This window comes from Sapajus apella, unplaced genomic scaffold (assembly GCF_009761245.1).
Source record: "Sapajus apella isolate SASKATOON/1434 unplaced genomic scaffold, GSC_monkey_1.0 scaffold8, whole genome shotgun sequence".
Lineage (NCBI taxonomy): Eukaryota > Metazoa > Chordata > Mammalia > Primates > Cebidae > Sapajus > Sapajus apella.
In genome coordinates, this window is record NW_022436948.1 from 28,781,173 (window position 1) to 28,803,521 (window position 22,349).

The 22,349-nt window shown below is 35.5% G+C and overlaps 1 protein-coding gene across 1 annotated transcript in view; it reads left to right on the forward strand.

Moving 5' to 3' along the window:
• The window catches only part of NRIP1 (nuclear receptor interacting protein 1), a 45,566-nt gene extending 27,067 nt beyond the window's left edge, over window positions 1–18,499 (forward strand). The window contains exon 2 of the mRNA XM_032277163.1: window positions 11,223–18,499. Within this exon, the coding sequence (XP_032133054.1) occupies window positions 11,547–15,023 (3,477 nt within the window). The 5' untranslated portion in view covers window positions 11,223–11,546 and the 3' untranslated portion in view covers window positions 15,024–18,499. The remainder of the gene's footprint in view (window positions 1–11,222) is intronic.
• The last annotated feature ends 3,850 nt before the right edge of the window (window positions 18,500–22,349 follow it).

The following is a 22,349-nucleotide window of genomic DNA, read 5'->3' on the forward strand; positions in this document are numbered from 1 at the left end:
ACTGATTTCTTCTCTTATTCTTGGTCCAGTACAATATATTTAATAGAACATACTTTATAATAAGAAGTGCATGAAGATTTTGACTTCAAAGATGGGGAACATTTTTAAAACAGAGTGTACCCTGTGAGAAAGCGCAGAAGTGTCTAAGTGTACTAAAAACCCTGGGAGTTTGGTTCTGTTGGTGATCTTTCTCGCTGATCTGTGACCTTGACCTTGTGCTTGTGTCTGTATGTCAAATCTATTTTAGAGGTGGGAAAACCATAGTTGAGTTTAATAGGATTGATGCTGCCATCTCAAAGGATATCCCTGTATATATACTGCAAACCCTCAAGCAATTCCAGAAGAAGAAAGATCCATTTTCCGTTACATTATTTATTTTGATAGAGATTGGAAAATATTATGCTTTTGAGAACTAATAGGAAGCACCAGTTACTCCGAAGAGTATTGAGAAAGGTTAGGAGAAGCAAACACTCTCTGTTAATTTTATATTTACACTTTTTCCTTATACTTACCTGCTGCTAAAATAATTTGTTAATGATTATTTTGTGTTCATTGAAACTATTATTTCTTTGATAACAGTAGAAGGTAGTGAATAGATATTAGTACTAATGATAAATTGGTATGTACTATCTGTCATATAATAATTATTTTCTGGAGCTTTAAAAATTGTAGTTAAAATTAACTTTATTTAACAATTTTTCAGTTTCAATGTTTTCAAGACTGCAGCACAGCATCGAGAAGTGTATTTTTGAAGTAGAAATTGTTTGGCAATTTATCTCTTTCTCTAGCTCCTTTGACTGTCTAGCTCTTTGATTTTTAACTTATAATCTCCAACTTTTTCATCTTAATTTTGTTTAAAATTGAACGTTTTTAAAGATTACAAAGGCAGTGTGAAATAGCAAATTTATTGAATCCGGTTTATATATATATAAGCCTTCTGAGTATAATCCAGAACAAAGAAGCTCTACTTTATTTTGCTGTATCAATTATGGGATATTTCTTTCTGTCACCAGAACAGTTATTTCATCTGTCTCTTTTATTTGTGTCATCAAAAATCCTAAATCTTTGCTATTACCCTGCATTTTTATTCAGTATATAGCTGCTGTGAGATAAGCAAAAGTTCCAGTTTGAATGTAAGCTCATATTTAGCTTTTAAGTAAACATCTGTTTGCAACTCTGTGACCCTGCAGAAAGTTGTGAACATAGATAACTTTTGGGGGATTCGGTGGGTGGGATGTGTGGCTATTTCAAAATTATTTCTTTCCCCTAGGTTGTATTTAAAAGACTATAATTGGTCAGGGCTATTTCCAAACTTTATGATGGCGTATCATCTTTCTTGTTAAAATGCTTGTCATTTTTTATCAACTGTAATTTGACAAATTACTTGGAAGCATAGGAATAAAATTTTAAATTTAGAGAGGTCCTCAGATCCATGTGTCCTTGTGGTAAATGCTTTACTTAGTCAAGCAGGAGTGTCTCCGAATGAGTCTTTTTTAAATTGGAAATGTGAATGACACTATTTTACTCCCATGGAAGCAGCTGATGAGCGAGTTAAAGCCGTTGGACCTAGAAGTTAGGAGCAAATTTGGCCTAGGGCAAAAAAATGTAAGTCCTTCAGGTTGCAGTGGAGAGCAGTCTGGGCAGCTGTTTTCCTCACCAGTGTCTCTGGCTTCCACATCACCTGTCTCTGAGGAGTATCTGCACCTAAAAATGGGAACCCCCAGGAGAGGGCAAGAAATCCCTCAGTTCTCATTTCAAATGTTGAGGCCCTCAGTTGAGCAAAATGTATTTAGATAATTATTTTTGGCACCTGTTAAATTGTACAACCATACATATATCTTTTGATAAAGATACTACTTCAAAGAAAGTTATTATCATGGTATTCCAATTCCCCCAAAAGGCATATATTAATTTTGATTCTTTTTTCAAGTAATTAGAAATACATTTTAAGAAATGAAACTCAGGTATATTCTTTTATTGTCTTATTATTCCCTGCAGTGAAATGTCAGCACTTGAATGTTTCTTTTATTCCTTTTTACATGTTTTTTTTTCAACGACATTTTAGCTTATAGTTTATAATAGAGGATTCACTGTTGTCTTCTTAAACTTCAGGACCCTCATCTAAAATGTTACTTTTCCTTTCTTTTTCTGTGAAATTAAGTGTTGGGTTTTACGTATTTCAACTTTTGATTAGCCCTTGGTTTGGAAAGCTAATTTCATCCCTTCAGACAAGATGTCTGGAGTTACATCTCGTTGGTAAATTGTTTTTGGCTTACTGTTTCTCATTCAGCTTTTAAATCTTCCTTTCAAACAAAGCCCCGCTTTGGAGAACATCAAGGGTTCTGTGAATATATGGATCTGTATATATTTTTTTTTTAAAAAGAGCCAGTAAGGCTTTGGAATCTTCTTAGTATGTATTTATATATTTTTCTTCTAATATTTAATGAAATATATTAATGTCTTTCTTACCATTTATATAAAAATACCCCTGAAACTATCCACAGTGGAATGTAGACAATATTATTGTCCAATAGGAGTTATTTTTGAATGGCATAATTAAATAGCCCTTTGATTACTCACACATTTTGAGGAACCAGGCAAAGCCAATTGTCCTAATGGTCAAAGCTGCATTGTAGAAATTCCTTTAAATTCAGTACTCGAATAGGTGTTACTTGATATGGCAGAACAGTCAGGGGGATCTCATGGAAACAATTGGAAGTCATGAGGTAGTCCTTAGACATAATGTAAATGGCATACCAAGTGAACTCATAGACGTTTAATCATTTACATGTGTTTTTAATGGAGTATTTAATTGCAAGTAAGATACTGAATCCTTAAAAACAGCCAGAGAAAGACCGTTGTCATTTATTTATCTATTCCCAACTAAAAGTAGTCCCACATGTAAGAATTCTACTAGATGCATCCTTCTTCATCTATCTAAGTAAAATCTTATAACTTGGACTTTATCATTTTAAAGTGTGTCAAAGTTCAGCAGAGTTTCGCTTTGTTTAATAAACCATTTCCAAATAGAAAATGTAAAACATATTGTAATAAAAATAGTTTAACCACTTTAGCGAATCAATATAGCACTCATTTGTGAACTGTTAGTATGCACATTATTTACTACTGTCTTTTATTTAAAAAGTGCTAAAAAAAAAGTCACCTATCAACCTAATTCTGTACTTTTCAGATACTTATAGAAAAAGAGCATGTAGCTCTTTTTAAAGTATACTCTGTATTTCAAGCATTTTGTTAGATAGTTCATTAAACTAGTTTGTGTTGACACTTGGATCGTTCCCCAAATCATTCTATGCATATGGTCAAAATTCCATGGAGTTTTTTCATAGTTTAGTTTGATTTTATTGCTTTTTAAAATAATTATTTCTCACCATAATATTTTTTTCTACCACATGATATAGACCAGTAAAATCTTAACTTTATAAACTTTAAAGGATTTTTATGCTTATAAACAATTTAAAATTAATAAAAGGAAGATTCTGTTTATAACTTTAACATTGTTAAGCAGTTGGACATGAATTTTGTTAAATTGTCATGAAATTCATTAACCTTTGGTATACTATCAGGGTTCTTTGAACTCAGTTTTAGTTTTCAAAGACTTTTAAAATATATATATTTTTTTAACTGGTTGGAAGGATGATATTACATTTTTTAAAAGTTTTAATGAATGTGTACTTAATAGACTCAAACATAGTATTCTGCTATTACCATATGTGTTTATTGAACTTTTTAGAAGTCAAAAGTACATTATGGAATCTTAGTGATCTTATTTTTTCCCCATCTTTAAGCATTTTGCCATTTTACCATTTTGGCAATTCATCATTTATTCCTAACTGTGCTTAAAAAAAAAGGCTAAAATAATAAAAAGTAATCAACGTGCCCAGAAGGATGATGCGATACTAAAATAAGTCATCACTGTTATACCATCATTCTGTCTTCTTTTCTTCCTCCTTTTTTTTTTTTTTTTTCTTAAGAAACAGTGTCTTGTTCTGTTTGTTACACAGGCTACAGTGTGGTACACAGCGACACAATCATAGCTCGCTGAAGCCTCAAACTCCTGGGCTCAGGTGATCCTCCCATTCCAGCCTTCCAGAATGCTAGGATTACAGGCTATCCACAATACCCAGCCCAATCTTTAGTTTTCTTAGAGCCCATTCTACTATACTATCTTTCAAGAATGTAAAAAATAAAAATACAAAGTCTGGAGACATTATAGTCTTTTCCTTTTAAGTTTTTATTAAAAATAATTGATTGAGAATTGTCTATAATGTCAAAGAGAAGAAAGCTGACATATGAAGATATTTCACTTAGATAAACCAGAAGATGAATGGAAAGAAATTGATGGTAATACTTTACATATGAATGATTGTGGTGCTACTGCTTATATAAGCAATATTGCTCACTATTGTTTTCAGATACATACATCCTAGATGGATTTCTTTCCTTCCCTCCTATCCTTACTTCCTCCCTTTCCTCACTTTTCTTCCATTCCTTCCTCCCTTCCTCTCTTTCTTTCCTTTTCTTTCTTTCTTCCTTTCATCCTTCCTTTATTTTCTGTTCCTTCTTTCTGCAGGATCTTGCTCTGTCACACAGGCTGGAGTGCACTGGTACTGTCATGGCTCACTGCAGCCTTGACTTTCCCAGGCTCAGGTGATCCTCCCATCTCAACCTCTCAAGTAGCTTGGACCACAGCTTCATGACATCACACCCAGCTATTTATTTTAATGTTTTTGTAAAGATGGGGGGGGTCTCCCCATGTTGCCCAGGCTGGTCTCAAACTCCTGGGCTCAAACAATCATCCTGCCTCAGCCTCTGGAAGTCCTGAAATTACATGCATCAGCCACTGTGCCCAGCCTCTGGATGAATTTTCTCAAACTCAGGAATAGATGAGTGAACAATGTCGTTCAAAAATAGAGTTCTCAGGACAAAAAGTAAGTGTAGTATTTTCATCCAGTTAGTTACTCAGTAGGAAAGACCTTATTGCTCAGTATTCAACACTCAGTGTTTTGTGGTAAAAACTTCTATGGCTCTGTTTTGCTCAAATGGTGTGTGACAGTATTCTTCCATCTTTTATGATTTTTGGAACACCAAATTTATTTGAAACTGTTCATAAGTGGACAAATACTTAAGGCAGGTGTTTGATAAAGGATATCAAAAAGAAAGATGATATAGAAATGAAGTCATTCATTGGATTTATCATTGTAATTGCTGTTAATCTAAAAATGAAATATATTGGGCAATTATGAAGCAGAAATTTCTGTCATATTTTCAGCATCATTATGAGCTATTGACATTATCAAAAATAACACATTTTGAATTCTGTAAGTAAAAGAAGAAAACCAAAGAGTCCTTTTAAACACACAATTGAAATCTGGAATCAGCATTTATAAATATTTCCAGGTTCATCCATGACAGTTGATGAGCACCTTGCCCTTTTCAGATATATACTCCTTCTTTATTCTTATTGTGTAAATTATTCATGAATTAAAACTTAAAATGTCTGTTGAACCCAGATGATAAATGATGATGACTATTTTTCTTGGTATACTGCATGTTAAAATGAATTAGTTAAAATTGTAAAGAGCCAGTTGTAGTGATTCATACCTGTAATCTCAGCACTTTTGAGAGGCCAAAGTGGGAGGATCACTTGACGCTAAGAGTTCAAGATGAGCCTGGGTACATAGTGAGACTTCCATCTCCACCAAAAAAAATAATAAGAAGAAGCTGTACATGGTGGTGCACACCTGTAGTCCCAGCTGCTTGGGAGACTGAGGTGGGAGAATCAGTTGAGTCCAGGAGATTGAGGCTGCAGTGAGCTATGATCTCACCACTGCACTCCAGCCTGGGAGTGGAACAAGACGTTGTCTCAAAACAAACAAACAAACAAACAAAAAAATATATACACACACATAGACATATAGACAAGCTCATTTTCACTTAAGAAGTTAATATCAAAATAAAAATTTAGCACTTTTTGGCATCCTAAATGTTATACTAAATTTTTTGTTAAAATTAACCATTTTTTTCTAAAAATTTTATGGACATTTTATGGCAACTCAAAAAATGACAGCCAAGTTGAAACAAACATCACTCAGCTTTTATTTTATTATTGTGTAGGTTTTACTTTTTTCTCTTCGTGTATGTGCATTTTTAGCGTTCATGAAAGAAGTCTTTCTTACCTTGACTGTCATATCTATCAACCTAATGTTTAAAGACAGGCTCATAATATAATCTATTTAGTTTCTAAACTAAGTTTTTCCTTCTGAAACCTCATGAGAGTTGCAGAATTTATGACGCCTTTATTTGTATTTAATATTTTTTCCTGTTTTTTTCTTTTTTTGTCCCTTTAGTGTTTTGACTTCCTTTGGTTCTTCTCATCCAACATAAGCCAAATTATAGAAAAGTTCTGTTTTCTTTACTTAAACGTTATTTAACAAGCATATACCATACAAGTAAAGTCTCTCCCTTACTGTGATGAAAATGTTTAATATTTTTAAATAGACACATGCACAAGCTCTAATGAAATCGCTGTCAAAATTAGGAAAAAAGCCAGTGGATTCAATATTTTATAAACGAATCCAGTTTCAAAATATACATTAATTGCAATTCTCTAAAGCAGGGGTTCCTAACCTCCACGCCAAGCCTGTTAGGAACTGGGCCACACAGCGGGCGGTGAGCAGTGGGCCAGCAAGCATTACCACCTGAGCTCTGCATCCTGTCACTTCAGTGGCAGCATTAGGTTCTCACAGAAGCACGAACCCTATTGTGAACTGCACATGCGAGGGATCTAGGTTGTCAACTCTATGAGAATCTAATGCCTGATGATCTGAGGCGAAACAATTTCATCTTGAAACCACCTCCACCCCACTAGTCCATGGAAAAATTATCCTCCATGAAACCAGTCCCTGGTGCCAAAAAGGCTGGGGACTGCTACTCTAAAGAAACCTAATTATTAAATGTGTGTTGGAATTTAGGTATTTGTAACTAAATATACTCAAATATACACCTGGAAACATTCTTAAGTTATATTTATATAAAACCAGGTGAGAGACCTATGTGTTGGTATTTCACAAATAATGTGGCTGTCTTTCACAAAAGGAAAATGACTTAAGCTAATATTAAATAACGTTAACGTCTATTTATTAGGTAGTGGTCATATTTTATCTTATATCCTAAATCCATAGGTCCCAACAAGCTGTACTATTTCCAAGTATCGTGCCTCATTTTCTTTTTTTCCTATATTTCTCAATCACATTCTGTACTATAGAAATGAAAAGGTATGGCTTGGGAAAGGTGAGAAGGATTATTCGTGATTTCTCCCTTTCTAGTTGTTTAAGAGATAGGAAAGGAAGATATCCAAAGAATTTTGGCTCACTCTGCTCCCTAAAGAGCTTTCAACAGAAGGAGCTAAGTGCATTCAGCCTTAAGGGGTATAAGAATCCTGCTTTCCTAGGAAAGGCACTTCATTTTCTGTTAGAACAGTGGCAGGTGTTGCTGCTGTGTCACCTGAGGCAGCCTCTCCAAGTGACCACAATCTTTGATTTACAGATTTATCTTATTTGAAAAACAGGCCTCCATGAGAAGAGCCTTTTTCTCCACTGTTTCATGTAACTGGTATGTTTTATAGGATTTTTTTCAAAAAAAATTAATGAAAAATAACCACCTTGACTTAGAATATTTGGAAGCAATTATTCATCTTCCCAAGTGTGTTTCTGGCCCACTTCTCTGGAAGAAAGTGTGACAGCTTAGTGCATACACATAGTGATTCTTATGCATACTATGGTAACCACAGTTTCTAAACTAAAAATGTTTGTTTTGTAATTTTCATTGGAAAATCTTGAAACAATCTTTAGAATATTTTTCAAGTCACATTTAATTTTTTAATTTTTTGTACTTGGTGAGGTAACAGTCATGTGAAAATGTGAACAGAAATAGCATGAGGAGAAGAGAATTCTATTATTAGAGGTGTTGTAGGAACTTAGAGGTGGATGTTCACCTTGCCTGGTTCTCTAGATGTTGCCTATCACATCCCCTTTTTAAAATGAACAGAATTCACCAGTCCTAAGACAGGTCTCAAAGCAGATTGGGAGTTTGGTAAGAATTTGTTGTATTGATTTAAATGAAATGACAATTGAATATTTAGAATGATCTTTGCCTTGTCATTTCATTAAGTGATGAACTTACAGTGTATGATTTCAAATTTGTGATGTGAATTATTTTAGTTTCTCAACTATCTATAGTTTTGGAGAGTGAGAGAGTGTGTGCATTTGAATGTCAAAGTCCCTTCCTTCCTACTGGGAATTTGGTCATTTAATAACTTGAATGCATCCCAAGATTCAGGTATATATTGACTGTGTTGCACTGTACTAATTATCATTAGCACAGTCCTCAGGCCCAAGGAGCTTAATAAAATTACATGTTATTTTTTTGTTATTGAAGTTTATTGTTTTCATATTTAAGAAATTATTTTCAACCTGAGAAAGCTGATTGCCAAAAAAAGAAATGATTATTAAAAGATGATTATTCTTAGGAAGGTTGGAGAGAGATAACGTGGGGAGAAATGCCAAATATAGGTGACGAGGGGAGGGAAGCAGCAAACTACCTTGCCATGTACGTACCTATGCAACAATCCTGCATGGTCTGCACATGTACCCGATAACCTAAAGTTAAAAAAAAAAAGTAATCAAATTTTTAAAAAAGATGATTATTCTTAATATCTATCATTTACTTTCTCTGCTAAGATAGGAAAGAAATGATAGATAGGTAAATAAATGGTAAAATACAGTGTTAGAGCCCCTCTACAAAGAAACTGTGGTAATTCCTTTTTAAATCAACTTCCAAATCTGCTTTGTAAATTCAGAAATATGTACATTTAATCTTTTTAAAGCAATGAATAATACTCTGCAACTTATTATGCACAGTAAAAAGCAGAATAGAAATAACAGGAGTTAATATGAACTTAAAGATGCTCCTTATTTCATTCTTATGCTTCAATGAAATATATTTTAAGGCTATTTACAATGAAGTAAATATACTTCAATGAAGTATATTCTACAAACCAGTTTTCAAATGACTGATACGATTTTTACTTTCTTGAGTTCATTCAAGAACAAAAAGGTTGGCAGTGGTATGGAGAGAAATACAGTGGATTTGCATATCCAATTAAATGGTTGTTAAATGTCTTCACTAGTTGAGAATTAATTGTATATTAACAGCTTTTTTTTGGGGGGTGGGGATGGAATGTTGCTCTGTTAACCAGGCTGGGGTACAGTGGCGCGATATAAGCTCACTGCAACTTCTGCCTGCCGGGTTCAAGCAATTCTCCTGCCTCAGCCTCCTGAGTAGCTGGGACTGCAGGCACGCACCACCATGTCTTTCTAATTTTTGTATTTTCAGTAGAGATGGGGTTTCACCATATTGGTCAGGCTGGTCTTGAACTGACCTCAGGTGATTCACCCTCCTTGGCCTCCCGAAGTGCTAGGATTACAGGTGTGAGCCACCCTGCCTGGCCATATTAACAGTTTTTTAAGAGAATTAGAAAACTGTGTTTACTCAACTCCACGATGTTATCAATTGTAAAATGTACTCATGTTTTATACTACTAAGAAAAGCCTCTGACAAAGCAACATGCCATCAATTGTAAGATATATACCTATGGGGGAAAAAAGTAGTGTTTAGCTGGGATACCTCCCTACTCTCTGAAAAACAAGTCAGGGTTTTATTAGTAAAGGAAAATGGGAGAATGTATATTGGGTGGCAGCTATCATCATCATTTCATTTCCATATCATAAGCCTCTTAAAATGTCCATCTTAAGTACATTATGGCAAATCTTTTTAAAATAGTGGCATTGAGATCTCAAGAAACTCTCTTCTCATTATACTCTTTATACAATTGAAATTTATTTAATTGTTGCTGCCTCCTTTCTATAGCTTTTTCTTTGGATATTGTTTTTATCGTTTCAATCAATTTAACAATTTGATGCAATCAGATAATTCTTTCCTAAAGTTTGACTTAGAGGTAAGCATTTTACCCAAAAAGCTACACGATAGTCTTTAAATTAGAATTTATCTTCTCAATTCCATAGGGACCAACGTATTTGTTGGTAGAACTGAAGAGATCTAATAAACAGAACAAAATGTTCTGGCATCTTGAAAAACAATTTTCATGGAATTTATTCCAGCTTTTCTTCCAAAGGTATAATGGCCTCCTTCCTTAGGTCAATTTTGACACCTCTCTATCAAGTTTTCAGAAATGTAATGAGTTGTTGCTTCTTCTGTTGTATGTGTGTTAGTGATAGGAAATTGTTTGGTATCTTCTTAGATAATGTCATTGGAATATTTTTCAAACTGTGACTAAAATGTCTTGGCATTTTCCATTTTATGCCCACCCTGTCTTCTGTATCTGTAAGGAATGGACCTGACATTAAGACTTTTCCATAGAGCACATGAGTAAGGATTATATAACAAACTATATGAAACCCTTGCTAGCCCTGAACAAGCATCTAAAGAGCATCTAAAGAATCATTCTCCTCCGTCTTTAATAAGTCATGGTAAAAACTATGGGTAGGTAAGTTTATGACTGTATTTTAATGTTTATGAATGTGATTAAGATTGTCACACTTTGAACAGGCTCACAAAATAATCTTCAACTTCTTAGTACTTCGATTTTTTTTGAAAACAGAAATTCTAAAAATTACTTATGGGATGTCTGGTGTTTGGGGGATGATGTCAGAAGTGAATCTGTTCTGTTGGCCTCAACCCCACATCAGACTCATCAGAGTCTGCATCTCTTCTCCTTTTTCTGCACATCTTCTTTTGTTTCTTCCTAAGTGCCCAGTAATGTAAGGAAGCAACTTCTAGCTCCCCAATAGAGCTATAAAGCTGTAAAGGAGACTTAACATTCACATTGCTTCGCAGAAAGGTGCTTATGAAAATTCAGAGACTTGGCAGACTTTAGAAGACGTTTATATAACATTAAAGTATGCTCTCTTCTCTAAATGATTTGATCATTTTAACAGTATGGATTAACCCACAGGATTTCTAGTAGAGATTTTCTTTTGAATAGGATGGCAATAAAACAAATTACTAAAGTGACTATAATGATATATATACACTTACAAATGCTATATTATTTTGCTTGTAGGTATCATAACATGATTCTAGTTCTGCACCTCCTTAACTATTCTTGTTTTTATCTTTTTTAGAACACTGATAAATGCATTTAATGGGGAATAAAAGATGAAGAAGGAAAAAGAATATATTCACTAAGGATTATATCTGCTTACTGCTACAGACCTATGTTGTAAGGAATTCTCCCTCTTGCTTAGAAGTTCATCAGCTCTGTGGTCAGACTGCATTGTTCTTGTCATTGCCAGAAGAAATCCTCATCAGAATGTAAGAGCATGTCTGTCTCTCAGTGTTATGGAAGGTGATAAACTGATACTCAGTTATTAAAGTTACATCTCACCGCAGAAAACCATTCTTCAAAGTGAATAGAAACCAAGCCCTTGTGAACACTTCTATTGAACATGACTCATGGAGAAGAGCTTGGCTCTGATGTGCACCAGGATTCTATTGTTTTAACTTACCTAGAAGGATTACTAATGCATCAGGCAGCAGGGGGATCAGGTACTGCCGTCGACAAAAAGTCTGCTGGGCATAATGAAGAGGATCAGAACTTTAACGTTTCTGGCAGTGCGTTTCCCACCTGTCAAAGTAATTGTCCAGTTCTCAATACGCATACATATCAGGGATCTGGCATGCTGCATCTCAAAAAAGCCAGACTGTTGCAGTCTTCGGAGGACTGGAATGCAGCAAAGCGGAAGAGGCTGTCTGATTCTATCGTAAATTTAAACGTAAAGAAGGAAGCTTTGCTGGCTGGCATGGTTGACACTGTGCCTAAAGGCAAACAGGATAGCACATTATTGGCCTCTTTGCTTCAGTCATTCAGCTCTAGGCTGCAGACTGTTGCTCTGTCACAACAAATTAGGCAGAGCCTCAAGGAGCAAGGATATGCCCTCAGTCATGATTCTTTAAAAGTGGAGAAGGATTTAAGGTGCTATGGTGTTGCATCAAGTCACTTAAAAACTTTGTTGAAGAAAAGTAAAGTTAAAGATCAAAAGCCTGACACGAATCTTCCTGATGTGACTACAAACCTCATCAGAGATAGGTTTGCAGAGTCTCCTCATCATGTTGGACAAAGTGGAACAAAGGTCATGAGTGAACCATTGTCATGTGCTGCGAGATTACAGGCTGTCGCAAGCATGGTGGAAAAAAGGGCTAGTCCCGCCACCTCACCTAAACCTAGTGTTGCTTGTAGCCAACTGGCATTACTTCTTTCAAGTGAAGCCCATTTGCAGCAGTATTCTCGAGAACATGCTTTAAAAACACAAAATGCAAATCAAGCAGCAAGTGAAAGACTTGCTGCTATGGCCAGATTGCAAGAAAATGGCCAGAAGGATGTTGGCAGTTTTCAGCTCTCAAAAGGAATGTCAAGCCATCTTAATGGTCAGGCAAGAACATCATCAAGCAAACTGATGGCTAGCAAAAGTAATGCTGCAACATTTCAAAATCCAATGGGTATCATTCCTTCTTCCCCTAAAAATGCAGGTTATAAGAACTCACTAGAAAGAAACAATGTAAAACAAGCTCCTAACAATAGTTTGCTTTTACATCTTCTTAAAAGCCAGACTATACCTAAGCCAATGAATGGACACAGTCACAGTGAGAGAGGAAGCATTTTTGAGGAAAGTAGTACGCCTACAACTATTGATGAATATTCAGATAACAATCCTAGTTTTACAGATGACAGCAGTGGTGATGAAAGTTCTTATTCCAACTGCGTTCCCATAGACTTGTCTTGCAAACACCGAGTTGAAAAATCAGAATCTGACCAACCTGTTTCTTTGGATAACTTTACTCAATCCTTGCTGAACACTTGGGATCCAAAAGTCCCAGAAATAGATATCAAAGAAGATCAAGATACCTCAAATAATTCTAAGCTAAACTCACACCAGAAAGTAACACTTCTTCAATTGCTACTTGGCCATAAGAATGAAGAAACTGTAGAAAAAAGCACCAGCCCTCAGGGAGTACACAATGATGTGACCAAGTTCAGTACACAAAATTATTCAAGGACTTCTGTGATAGAAAGCCCCAGTATAAATCGGACTACTCCAGTGAGCACTCCACCATTACTTACATCAACCAAAGCAGAGTCTCCCATTAATCTCTCTCAACACTCTCTGGTTATCAAATGGAATTCCCCACCATATGCCTGCAGTACTCAGTCTGAAAAGCTAACAAATACTGCATCTAACCACTCAGTGGACCTTACAAAAAGCAAAGAACCTCCAGGAGAGAAACCAGCCCACAGTGAAGGTGCACAAAACTCTGCAACTTTTAGTGCCAGTAAGCTGTTACAGAATTTAGCACAATGTGGAATGCAGTCTTCCGTGTCAGTGGAAGAACAGAGATCTAGCAAACAGCTGTTAACTGTAAACACAGATAAACCGATGGGTATGATTGATAGATTAAATAGCCCTTTGCTCTCAAGTCAAACAAGTGTGGTTGAAGAAAATAAAGCATTTAGTAGTCAACCAACAGTTCCAGAACCAGGACTTTCTGGTTCTGAAATAGAAAATCTGCTTGAAAGACGTACTGTCCTCCAGTTGCTCCTGGGAAACCCCAACAAAGGTAAGAGTGAAAAGAAAGAGAAAACTCCCTTAAGAGATGAAAGTACTCAGGAACACTCAGAGAGAGCTTTAAGTGAACAAATCTTGATGGTCAAAATAAAGTCTGAGCCTTGTGATGACTTACAAATTCCTCATACAAATGTGCACTTGAGCCATGATACTAAGAGTGTGCCATTCTTGGGTATGGCTCCTGCTTTGCAAAGAAGCACACCTGCCTTACCAGTGTCCGAGGACTTTAAATCGGAGCCTGTTTCACCTCAGGACTTTTCTTTCTCAAAGAACGGTCTGTTAAGTCGATTGCTAAGACAAAATCAAGATAGTTACCTGGCAGATGATTCAGACAAGAGTCACAGAAATAATGAAATGGCACTTCTAGAATCAAAGAATCTTTGCATGGTCCCTAAGAAAAGGAAGCTTTATACTGAGCCATTAGAAAATCCATTTAAAAAGATGAAAAACAACATTGTTGATGCTGCAAACAATCACAGTGCCCCAGAAGTACTGTATGGGTCCTTGCTTAACCAGGAAGAGCTGAGATTGAGCAGAAATGATCTTGAATTTAAATATCCTGCTGGTCACAGCTCAGCCAGCGAAAGTGAACAAAGGAGTTGGGCAAGAGAGAGCAAAAGCTTCAATGTTCTGAAACAGCTGCTTCTCTCGGAAAATTGTGTGCGGGATCTGTCCCCTCACAGAAGTAACTCTGTCACCGACAGTAAAAAGAAAGGACACAGAAATAATGTGACCAACAGCAAACCTGAATTTAGCATTTCTTCTTTAAATGGACTGATGTACAGTTCCACTCAGCCCAACAGTTGCATGGATAACGGGACATTTTCATACCCAGGAGTGGTAAGAACTCCTGTGAGTCCTACTTTCCCTGAGTACTTGGGCTGTGCAGGGTCTAGACCAGAATCTGGGCTTTTGAATGGGTGTTCCATGCCCAGTGAGAAAGGACCCATTAAGTGGGTTATCACTGATGTGGAGAAGAATGAGTATGAAAAAGATTCTCCAAGACTGACCAAAACCAACCCAATACTATATTATATGCTCCAGAAAGGAGGCAATTCTGTTACCAGTCGAGAAACACAAGACAAGGACATTTGGAGGGAGCCTTCATCTGCTGAAAGTGTCTCACAGGTCACAATCAAAGACGAGTTACTTCCTACTGCAGAAACGAAAGTTTCTTTCTTTAATTTAAGAAGCCCTTACAATAGCCATATGGGAAATAATGCTACTCGCCCACACAGCGCGAATGGAGAAGTTTATGGACTTCTGGGAAACGTGCTAACAATAAAAAAAGAATCAGAATAAAATGTACCTGCCATCCAGTTTTGGATCTTTTTAAACTAATGAGTATGAACTTGAGATCTGTATAAATAAGAGCATGATTTGAGAAAAGCATGGTATAATTGAAACTTTTTCATTTTGAAAAGTATTGGTTACTGGTGATGTTTAAATATGCATACTAACTTTTGCTTAACATTAGATGTCATGAGGAAACTACTGAACTAGCAATTGGTTGTTTGACACTTCTGTATGCATCAGGTAACAACTGTGAGTAGCCTATGAATGAAATTCTTTTATAAACATAAATAATAGGCATAAATTAAAATGTAAAATTCCATTCATAGTGGATTAATGCATTTTGCTGCCTTTATTAGGGTACTTTATTTTGCTTTTCAGAAGTCAGCCTACATAACACATTTTTTAAAGTCCAAACTGTTAAACAAGTCTTTAAAGGATAATTATCCAATAAAAAAAAAAAAACCTAGTGCTGATTCACAGCTTATTATCCAATTCAAAAGTAAATTAGAAAAATATATGCTTACATTTTTCACTTTTGCTAAAAAAGAAAAAAGTGTTTATTTTTAACTCTTGGAAGAGGTTTTTTGGTTCCTAGTGTGTCTGTCCCACCCTGGTCCTTTTCAATATATATTTCTTTAAACCTTGTACTACTTAGTAAAAATTGATTACAATTGAGGGAAGTTTGATAGATCCTTTAAAAAAGGCAGATTTCCATTTTTTGTATTTTAACTACTTTACTAAAACCCCTCCTTTTACAGAATTAGAAAAGTTAACATTTATCTCTAGGTGGTTTCCTGAATAGTTCAATATTTAAGAAATTGTTTTTAACAGAAGCAAAATGGCTTTTCTTTGGACAGTTTTCACCATCTCTTGTAAAAGTTAATTCTCACCATTCCAGTGGTACCTGCAAGTCTTATGACCAGGATTCCTTAAAGCTGAACTCAGACCACTTGCATTAGAACCATCTGGAGCACTTGTTTTAAAATGCAGATTCATAGGCAGCATCTCAGATCTACAGAACAAGAATCTCTGCTAAGTGGACCTGGAATCTTCCATCTGCATCTTAACACGCTCCCTAGGTGTTTCTTCTGCACCTTGATGTTTGAGAACCTTGGCTGATAACTTTCCTCAGAACATGAGACTGTAAAACAAAAACAAAAAACTATCTGATGCCTCTATTTTCCCCAATACAGTCACACATCAGCTCAAAATTTGCAATATTGTAGTTCATATATTACCGTTATGTCTTTGGAAATCGGGTTCAGAACACTTTTTATGACAAAAAAAAATTGGGTGGAGGGGACAACTTTCATATCTGGCTCAACATCTCAGGAAAATCTGTGATTATTTATGTGTTCTAATGAGTAACATCTACTTAGTTAGCCTTAGGGATGGAAAAACAGGGCCACTTACCAAACTCAGGTGATTCCAGGATGGTTTGGAAACTTCTCCTGAATACATCCTTAACCTTTATTAAAACCATTGTCCTAAGAACAATGCTAACAAAGGTTACAACATTTAGTTCAAACCCAAGAAAGGCACTAAACTCAGAATGACTAAGCAAAAAGTACAAAGGGCACATATTCATGACAATTGTACACGATCACTCCATTGGATGTATTATTTTAAAATAGTGATGAAAAATAAATGTTGATACTGTCTTAGAAGAACTTAATGTATTATTGAAGCCACATGGGGCTTCAAGTTTGAAACAAGTCTCTTTATGTTCAGTTTGTACAATTCACAATTCATTCACCAGATATGTTTTTAATTGTGAACCAGGTTAGCAAATGGCCTCTCAAAATTACTCAATAATCACTATTAGTTAGAAGGAAATTGATTTAAAATTGTTCTACTTGAAGTGGTTTCTAAGATTTTTATATTAAAATTGGGTATGATTTCCTATAATGATCTAAAACCCTAAATGGTTATTTTTCCTCAGAATGATTTGTAAATAGCTACTGGAAATATACAGTAATAAGAGTGGGTATTATGCAACATCATGGAGAAGCAAAGGAGGCATAAGCTTATTCTGACATAAAATTTCACTGGCCAGTTGAACATATTCTACTCCGTGTCCATACTGTGACAATCTTACTGTCAACACTATATAAATAAGCTTTTAAGCAAGTCATTTTCCTTGATCATTGTGAAAAGCCTGGAGCCTTAGAGGTATGTCAGAAAAATATGTTGGTATTCTCCCTTGGGTAGGGGAAAATGGCCTTTTTAAAAGAGAGTGAAATTTAGGTCAGAGAAAAGACCATCCAGGGCCAGCATTGCTATTTTTTCTTTTTATGAATCTTGTTTTGTTTTTGGTTGGTGGGTTGGTTGTTTTCATTGTTGTTAACAATTAAAGGAATGAGAATATGTAATACTTAAGTAAATATGACCACAAAGAATGCTGTTCTGATTTACTAGAGGATGTCCCCAATTTGAATTGAGGGTGATTTAAAGAACAATGAGAAAGGGCATACATCCACAGATTCACTTTGTTTATGCATATGTAGATATAAGGATGCACATATACACATTTTCAAGGACTATTTTAGATATCTAGACAATTTCTTCTAATAAAGTCGTTTGTGAAAGGGTACTACAGCTCTCATTGACATCAGTAAGATAGCATTCATTACCTGTTTATTCTCTGCTGCATCTTACAGAAGAGTAAACTGGTGAGAGTATATATTTTATATATATATATATATAATATGTATATATATATATTGACTTGTTACATGAAGATGTTAAAATCAGTTTTTAAAGGTGATGTAAATAGTGATTTCCTTAATGAAAAATACATATTTTGTATTGTTCTACTGCAACAGAAAAGCCTTTTAATCTCTTTGGTTCCTGTATATTCCATGTATAAGTGTAAATATAATCAGACAGGTTTAAAAGTTGTGCATGTATGTATACAGTTGCAAGTCTGGACAAATGTATAGAATAAACCTTTTATTTAAGTTGTGATTACCTGCTGCATGAAAAGTGCATGGGGGACCCTGTGCATCTGTGCATTTGGCAAAATGTCTTAACAAATCAGATCAGATGTTCATCCCAACATGACAGTATTCCATTTCTGAACATGACGTCTGTGGTTTAAGCTTTGTGAAAGAATGTGCTTTGAATCCAAGGGTCTTAAACAATTTTTTTAAATCAAGTCAACCACTTTTAAACATAAAGAATTCACGCAACTACTTTCATGAATTTTTTAATCCCATTGCACACATTATTCCAAGAGTATCCTGGTATTAGCAATACTGGAATACAGGCACATTACCATTCATAGTAAGAATTCTGGTGTTTACACAACCAAGTTTGATGCGATCTGCTCAGTAATATGTCATTTTTATTAGAAATTTAATTTCTTCATGTGATGTCATGAAACTGTACATACTGCAGTGTGAATTTTGTTTTGTTTTTTAATCTTTTAGTGTTTACTTCCTGCAGTGAATTTGAATAAATGAGAAAAAAAATGCATTGTCTTTGGTTTGAAATGACTGTTATTTTATGGGCTTTTTCTGGTTTTTAGGTTTTCCATAAACATAAAACCCATTGCTGTGAATACAACGGTGATGTTCAAGGATGTTTTGCTCTTCTCAGAAAAATAAAGGGGACAAAAAAAGAAGGTGGCTAGCAAGTTAGTGCACTAAAAAAAGTAATTAAGGAATAGCTCAAAATGACAATCAGCCTTTAGCCTCTCTCCCATGTTTCAGTGTGTAACTAGTTGATTACTGTAAATTTTTAAGCTATAATTTGTGCAGTATTCAAATTTAATGTTGACTATACGTATATACATACACACTTCGTTTTAAGAAAAGACTTTATCTGAAGGCTTTTATCCAGTTTTTGATGGGTGTTGTATTTAAAATAAAAGAAAAAAGGAGTTTAATGCTTTTCCAAAAATGAATATGTATGTATGTACATGTGTGTACATATTTAAATACATACTATATATGTATAGGTAATGAGTAATTGGATTTAAATATATACTATATATGTATGGGTAATGGTAAGCAACATACATACGTAATAAGTATTGGACCAGTGGAGTCCAAGAAAAAAAATTCCTTTGTATCCTTGTAAATTTATGGCTTAGGAATTTTTATTTTTACAAATAATGGTAATTTATGAGAAAGACATTTTCCCAAAGAGGAGCTCTGTTTCCTGGGACACAAATAGGTCTATTGTAATCCATGCAGCTTCTCTATTAATAAGTTTATAAATAAAAATGTTCAAGTAGTAGGAATCCTTCCTGCTGTTCTACATTATTAAAATGCTGAAAAATTGCATCTTGCTATTTGTATAGATGCTGACATCAGAATGAGACATGCACAGCCATGTCTGCTTTATTTATTTATATGATGAAAAAGCATGACAAGTGCCTCGAGTAGTGAATTGTCCGGGAGAGATTTTTATGAAGAGAAGCACCAGTTAGCTATTCTTGATTATGAAATAATATCCATGACTTTAATATGGAGGCTCTTTAAAAATCAATTCCAATTAAAATCCCTCATACTATATAAGGTTCTGTTTCAAACTTGTTAGTGTGGAAAATCAACAACAAAGTGATTTTGAAATTTATTTTTCTACCACTAGTATCACTAAACTATGATCTGTTTGACTATAGGAAATAATTTATCATTAAGCATACTGGTAATTATTTATTCCATAAAGCTTGTATTTAATACTGCCTCACCTTATAAGGGTTGGTAGAGGAAGCTATTGGCTTCATTTAGCATTCATTTAATGCTCCCAAAGCTCTGTAAGTGATTGGTACAATATTTACAACATTTTTCGGATTCTGTCTTCATAAATCAGTTGGAAACTCCCACTCAAAAACAGAATTGATGTACTCGAGTTGGAAGCAGAATAATAGGATATAAAGTCCCATAAATTCCAGTTCTGGGAGGTGCTACTGCACTTTTGTTGTCTTAAAGTGTCTAAAAGTATATAAACCTTTTAATCAATAAACCAAATTTTGAATTAGTGTACTTTGCAGTCAGAAGAGAATTTTCAGACACTGAAAAATCTTCTTGCAGCCCTCGTGTTGACACAGAGTCCCAGACAGCCTTCTATTCTCCCTCTATTGCCTTTACCAAACTTAATTGGTATGTGTTCCAAACCTTAAGAAAAGCTGCAGTCCTTTTGGAATATTCATTTTCCTCACTTTAGCTGATAAACACTCACCTCTGAGATCACATCTGGAAAAGAAATGACCTTACATTTTATAGTTGTCACTGCCCGCATTTTTGGAAAGCCACGTGAATAATGCGACACGGTAGAGCCACGCTGCAGGTACAGTACACTGTCTTAGAGCATATTGTCCCTTAGCTAATTGATATAATAATCCAAGGATAGAACCATGGGGTAATTTTCTTATAATTGGAAAACTACAATTTTCTCTAAAGTCCGAAGGGTTGCCTCTGGCAAACATTAATAGCTAATCTTTTCACGAGCAGGCTTCAAGACCTTAAAAGACTTTTAGCACCACGTTAGATGTACCAGCTAGCCTCGTTACATTTTGCGTTGTGCATTGCATTTTGCCTCTCTGCCCGTGTCTTATGAGTTTTGTTATGTTCTTGTTTTATTCACAGTAGCATCTTTGAATATATAGAGATGCTTAAGTAAAACTTTTGAGAACACTGGGAGAGATCCTGTTTCTCTCTCCTTCATAATTCTGTAATCACTTTCAAAAGCCATAGTTATAATGCAAAGCTTAGCCACTTCCCCAACTTCTAAATCATGGCTTTCTGCTTTTAATTACGTTTCTTTTGTGGGGAAAATTATCCATTAAAAAAACATTTAGAGTGCTGATACCCTAATGTGGATAAAAACAAGGGCTCAATCCAGTCTGTGGGACAGAGTAAAGTACAGGAATAAAACCAGTGGGGTAAATGCTGTAACACACACTGATCAATAAACTTCACATCTCTAGCAAAGGCCTTTCTCTCCCTAATTGTTTTCCTATGACAAATAAATACTTTTTCTCACAAGGCCATGCCTTTGGGTTTGCTACCTACTTTCACATCCCTGACTCCACTTCAACATAGAAAGTGTTTCTTTAAAGTCGCAGTGGCCTTTCCCTATGTCCATCAAAATCTGGGCTTTTATCCATAGGGCTCTTTGCTCTCTTCCTGCTTTTCTAAGGGCAGTTGACAAATGGGGGGGGGGGAATTTCTTCCATTCCCCACCCCCAACAATATCCACAAAGAGATTTTTATCTCCTAAGTGGAGTAAAAAATGGGGACTTAACACATGCCTAAGCTCGTGGTAGTCTGGATTAATTTAGGACTTCGTAGGCTAAAGCATGATCACCTGCTGTTACCCACACATTCAACTCCATAATCAAATCTACTATCTCATTTTTCATAGTTCCCTGCTAATAAAGATAATCATGATAATCTTTCCAAAGCGAGCAGCAGGGATGGGCGTTTAAATCCCTTTGGAATTGCTTGCATCCCAGAGAATTTTGTGCCCTTACTACCAAAGTCAGTTTTACTTGCCAAAGAATAGATAGCCTTCCGAAGGGGAGATTTCCTGCTTGTGGTTCACTCTGAAAATGCCTGTGCTGGGGAGACTGAGATGCCTAAGGGTGAAGTTCCGGTATACTTTGACTATTGTGGCTGATATATACCAAGAATGTAACAATCAAAGATCACACAGAAAACGGGGAGGCCTGAGTCAGAAACAGCAACTCCTACTACTTGCATGTCTGGCCTGGGCAAACCATTGACCCATTTTTGTCTTTGGTTTTCAAAACCCAGTGTCTCCTAATTCTCTTCTTAATGCTAATTTCATCTGGTCTCATAACAGATTCCTTTTCCCATAACTGTCCATGTTCCACCTTACAACTATCACTTTTTTCATTACATCTTCAACAGAAACAGCCATCCCTTTATCTACAAACACCCCATACTTTTTTCCAAGTTCCTTCTAATTGTCTAGTTGTCCTCTGTTTCCTACCACTCATGGATATCCAGCTTGTCCATCTATTAATATCTAAACTTCACCATGCCCCAATCTTGAATTCAGTATACAGTCATTCTCCCCAATTTGTTCTTCTATTCCTTTGTAGGAAATGTGCTTATTTCTAAAAATGTTGGTCCCCAGCGGACTCATCTTATGGTAGCCACTATTATTTTGTAGACTTTCCTAATACATAGCTTATAACCGATAACTTTTGTCTTAACCCAGAGCTTTCTCATGCCTCGCCTCAGTTATTGCTCTAGCTCTGCTTCACCTGCCTGCCTCCCCTTCCCAGTTGTAATAGCCACCATTGCTAGAGCAATCATTCTGAAATACACATCTTCTGTTAAATCTGCTTAAAATCCT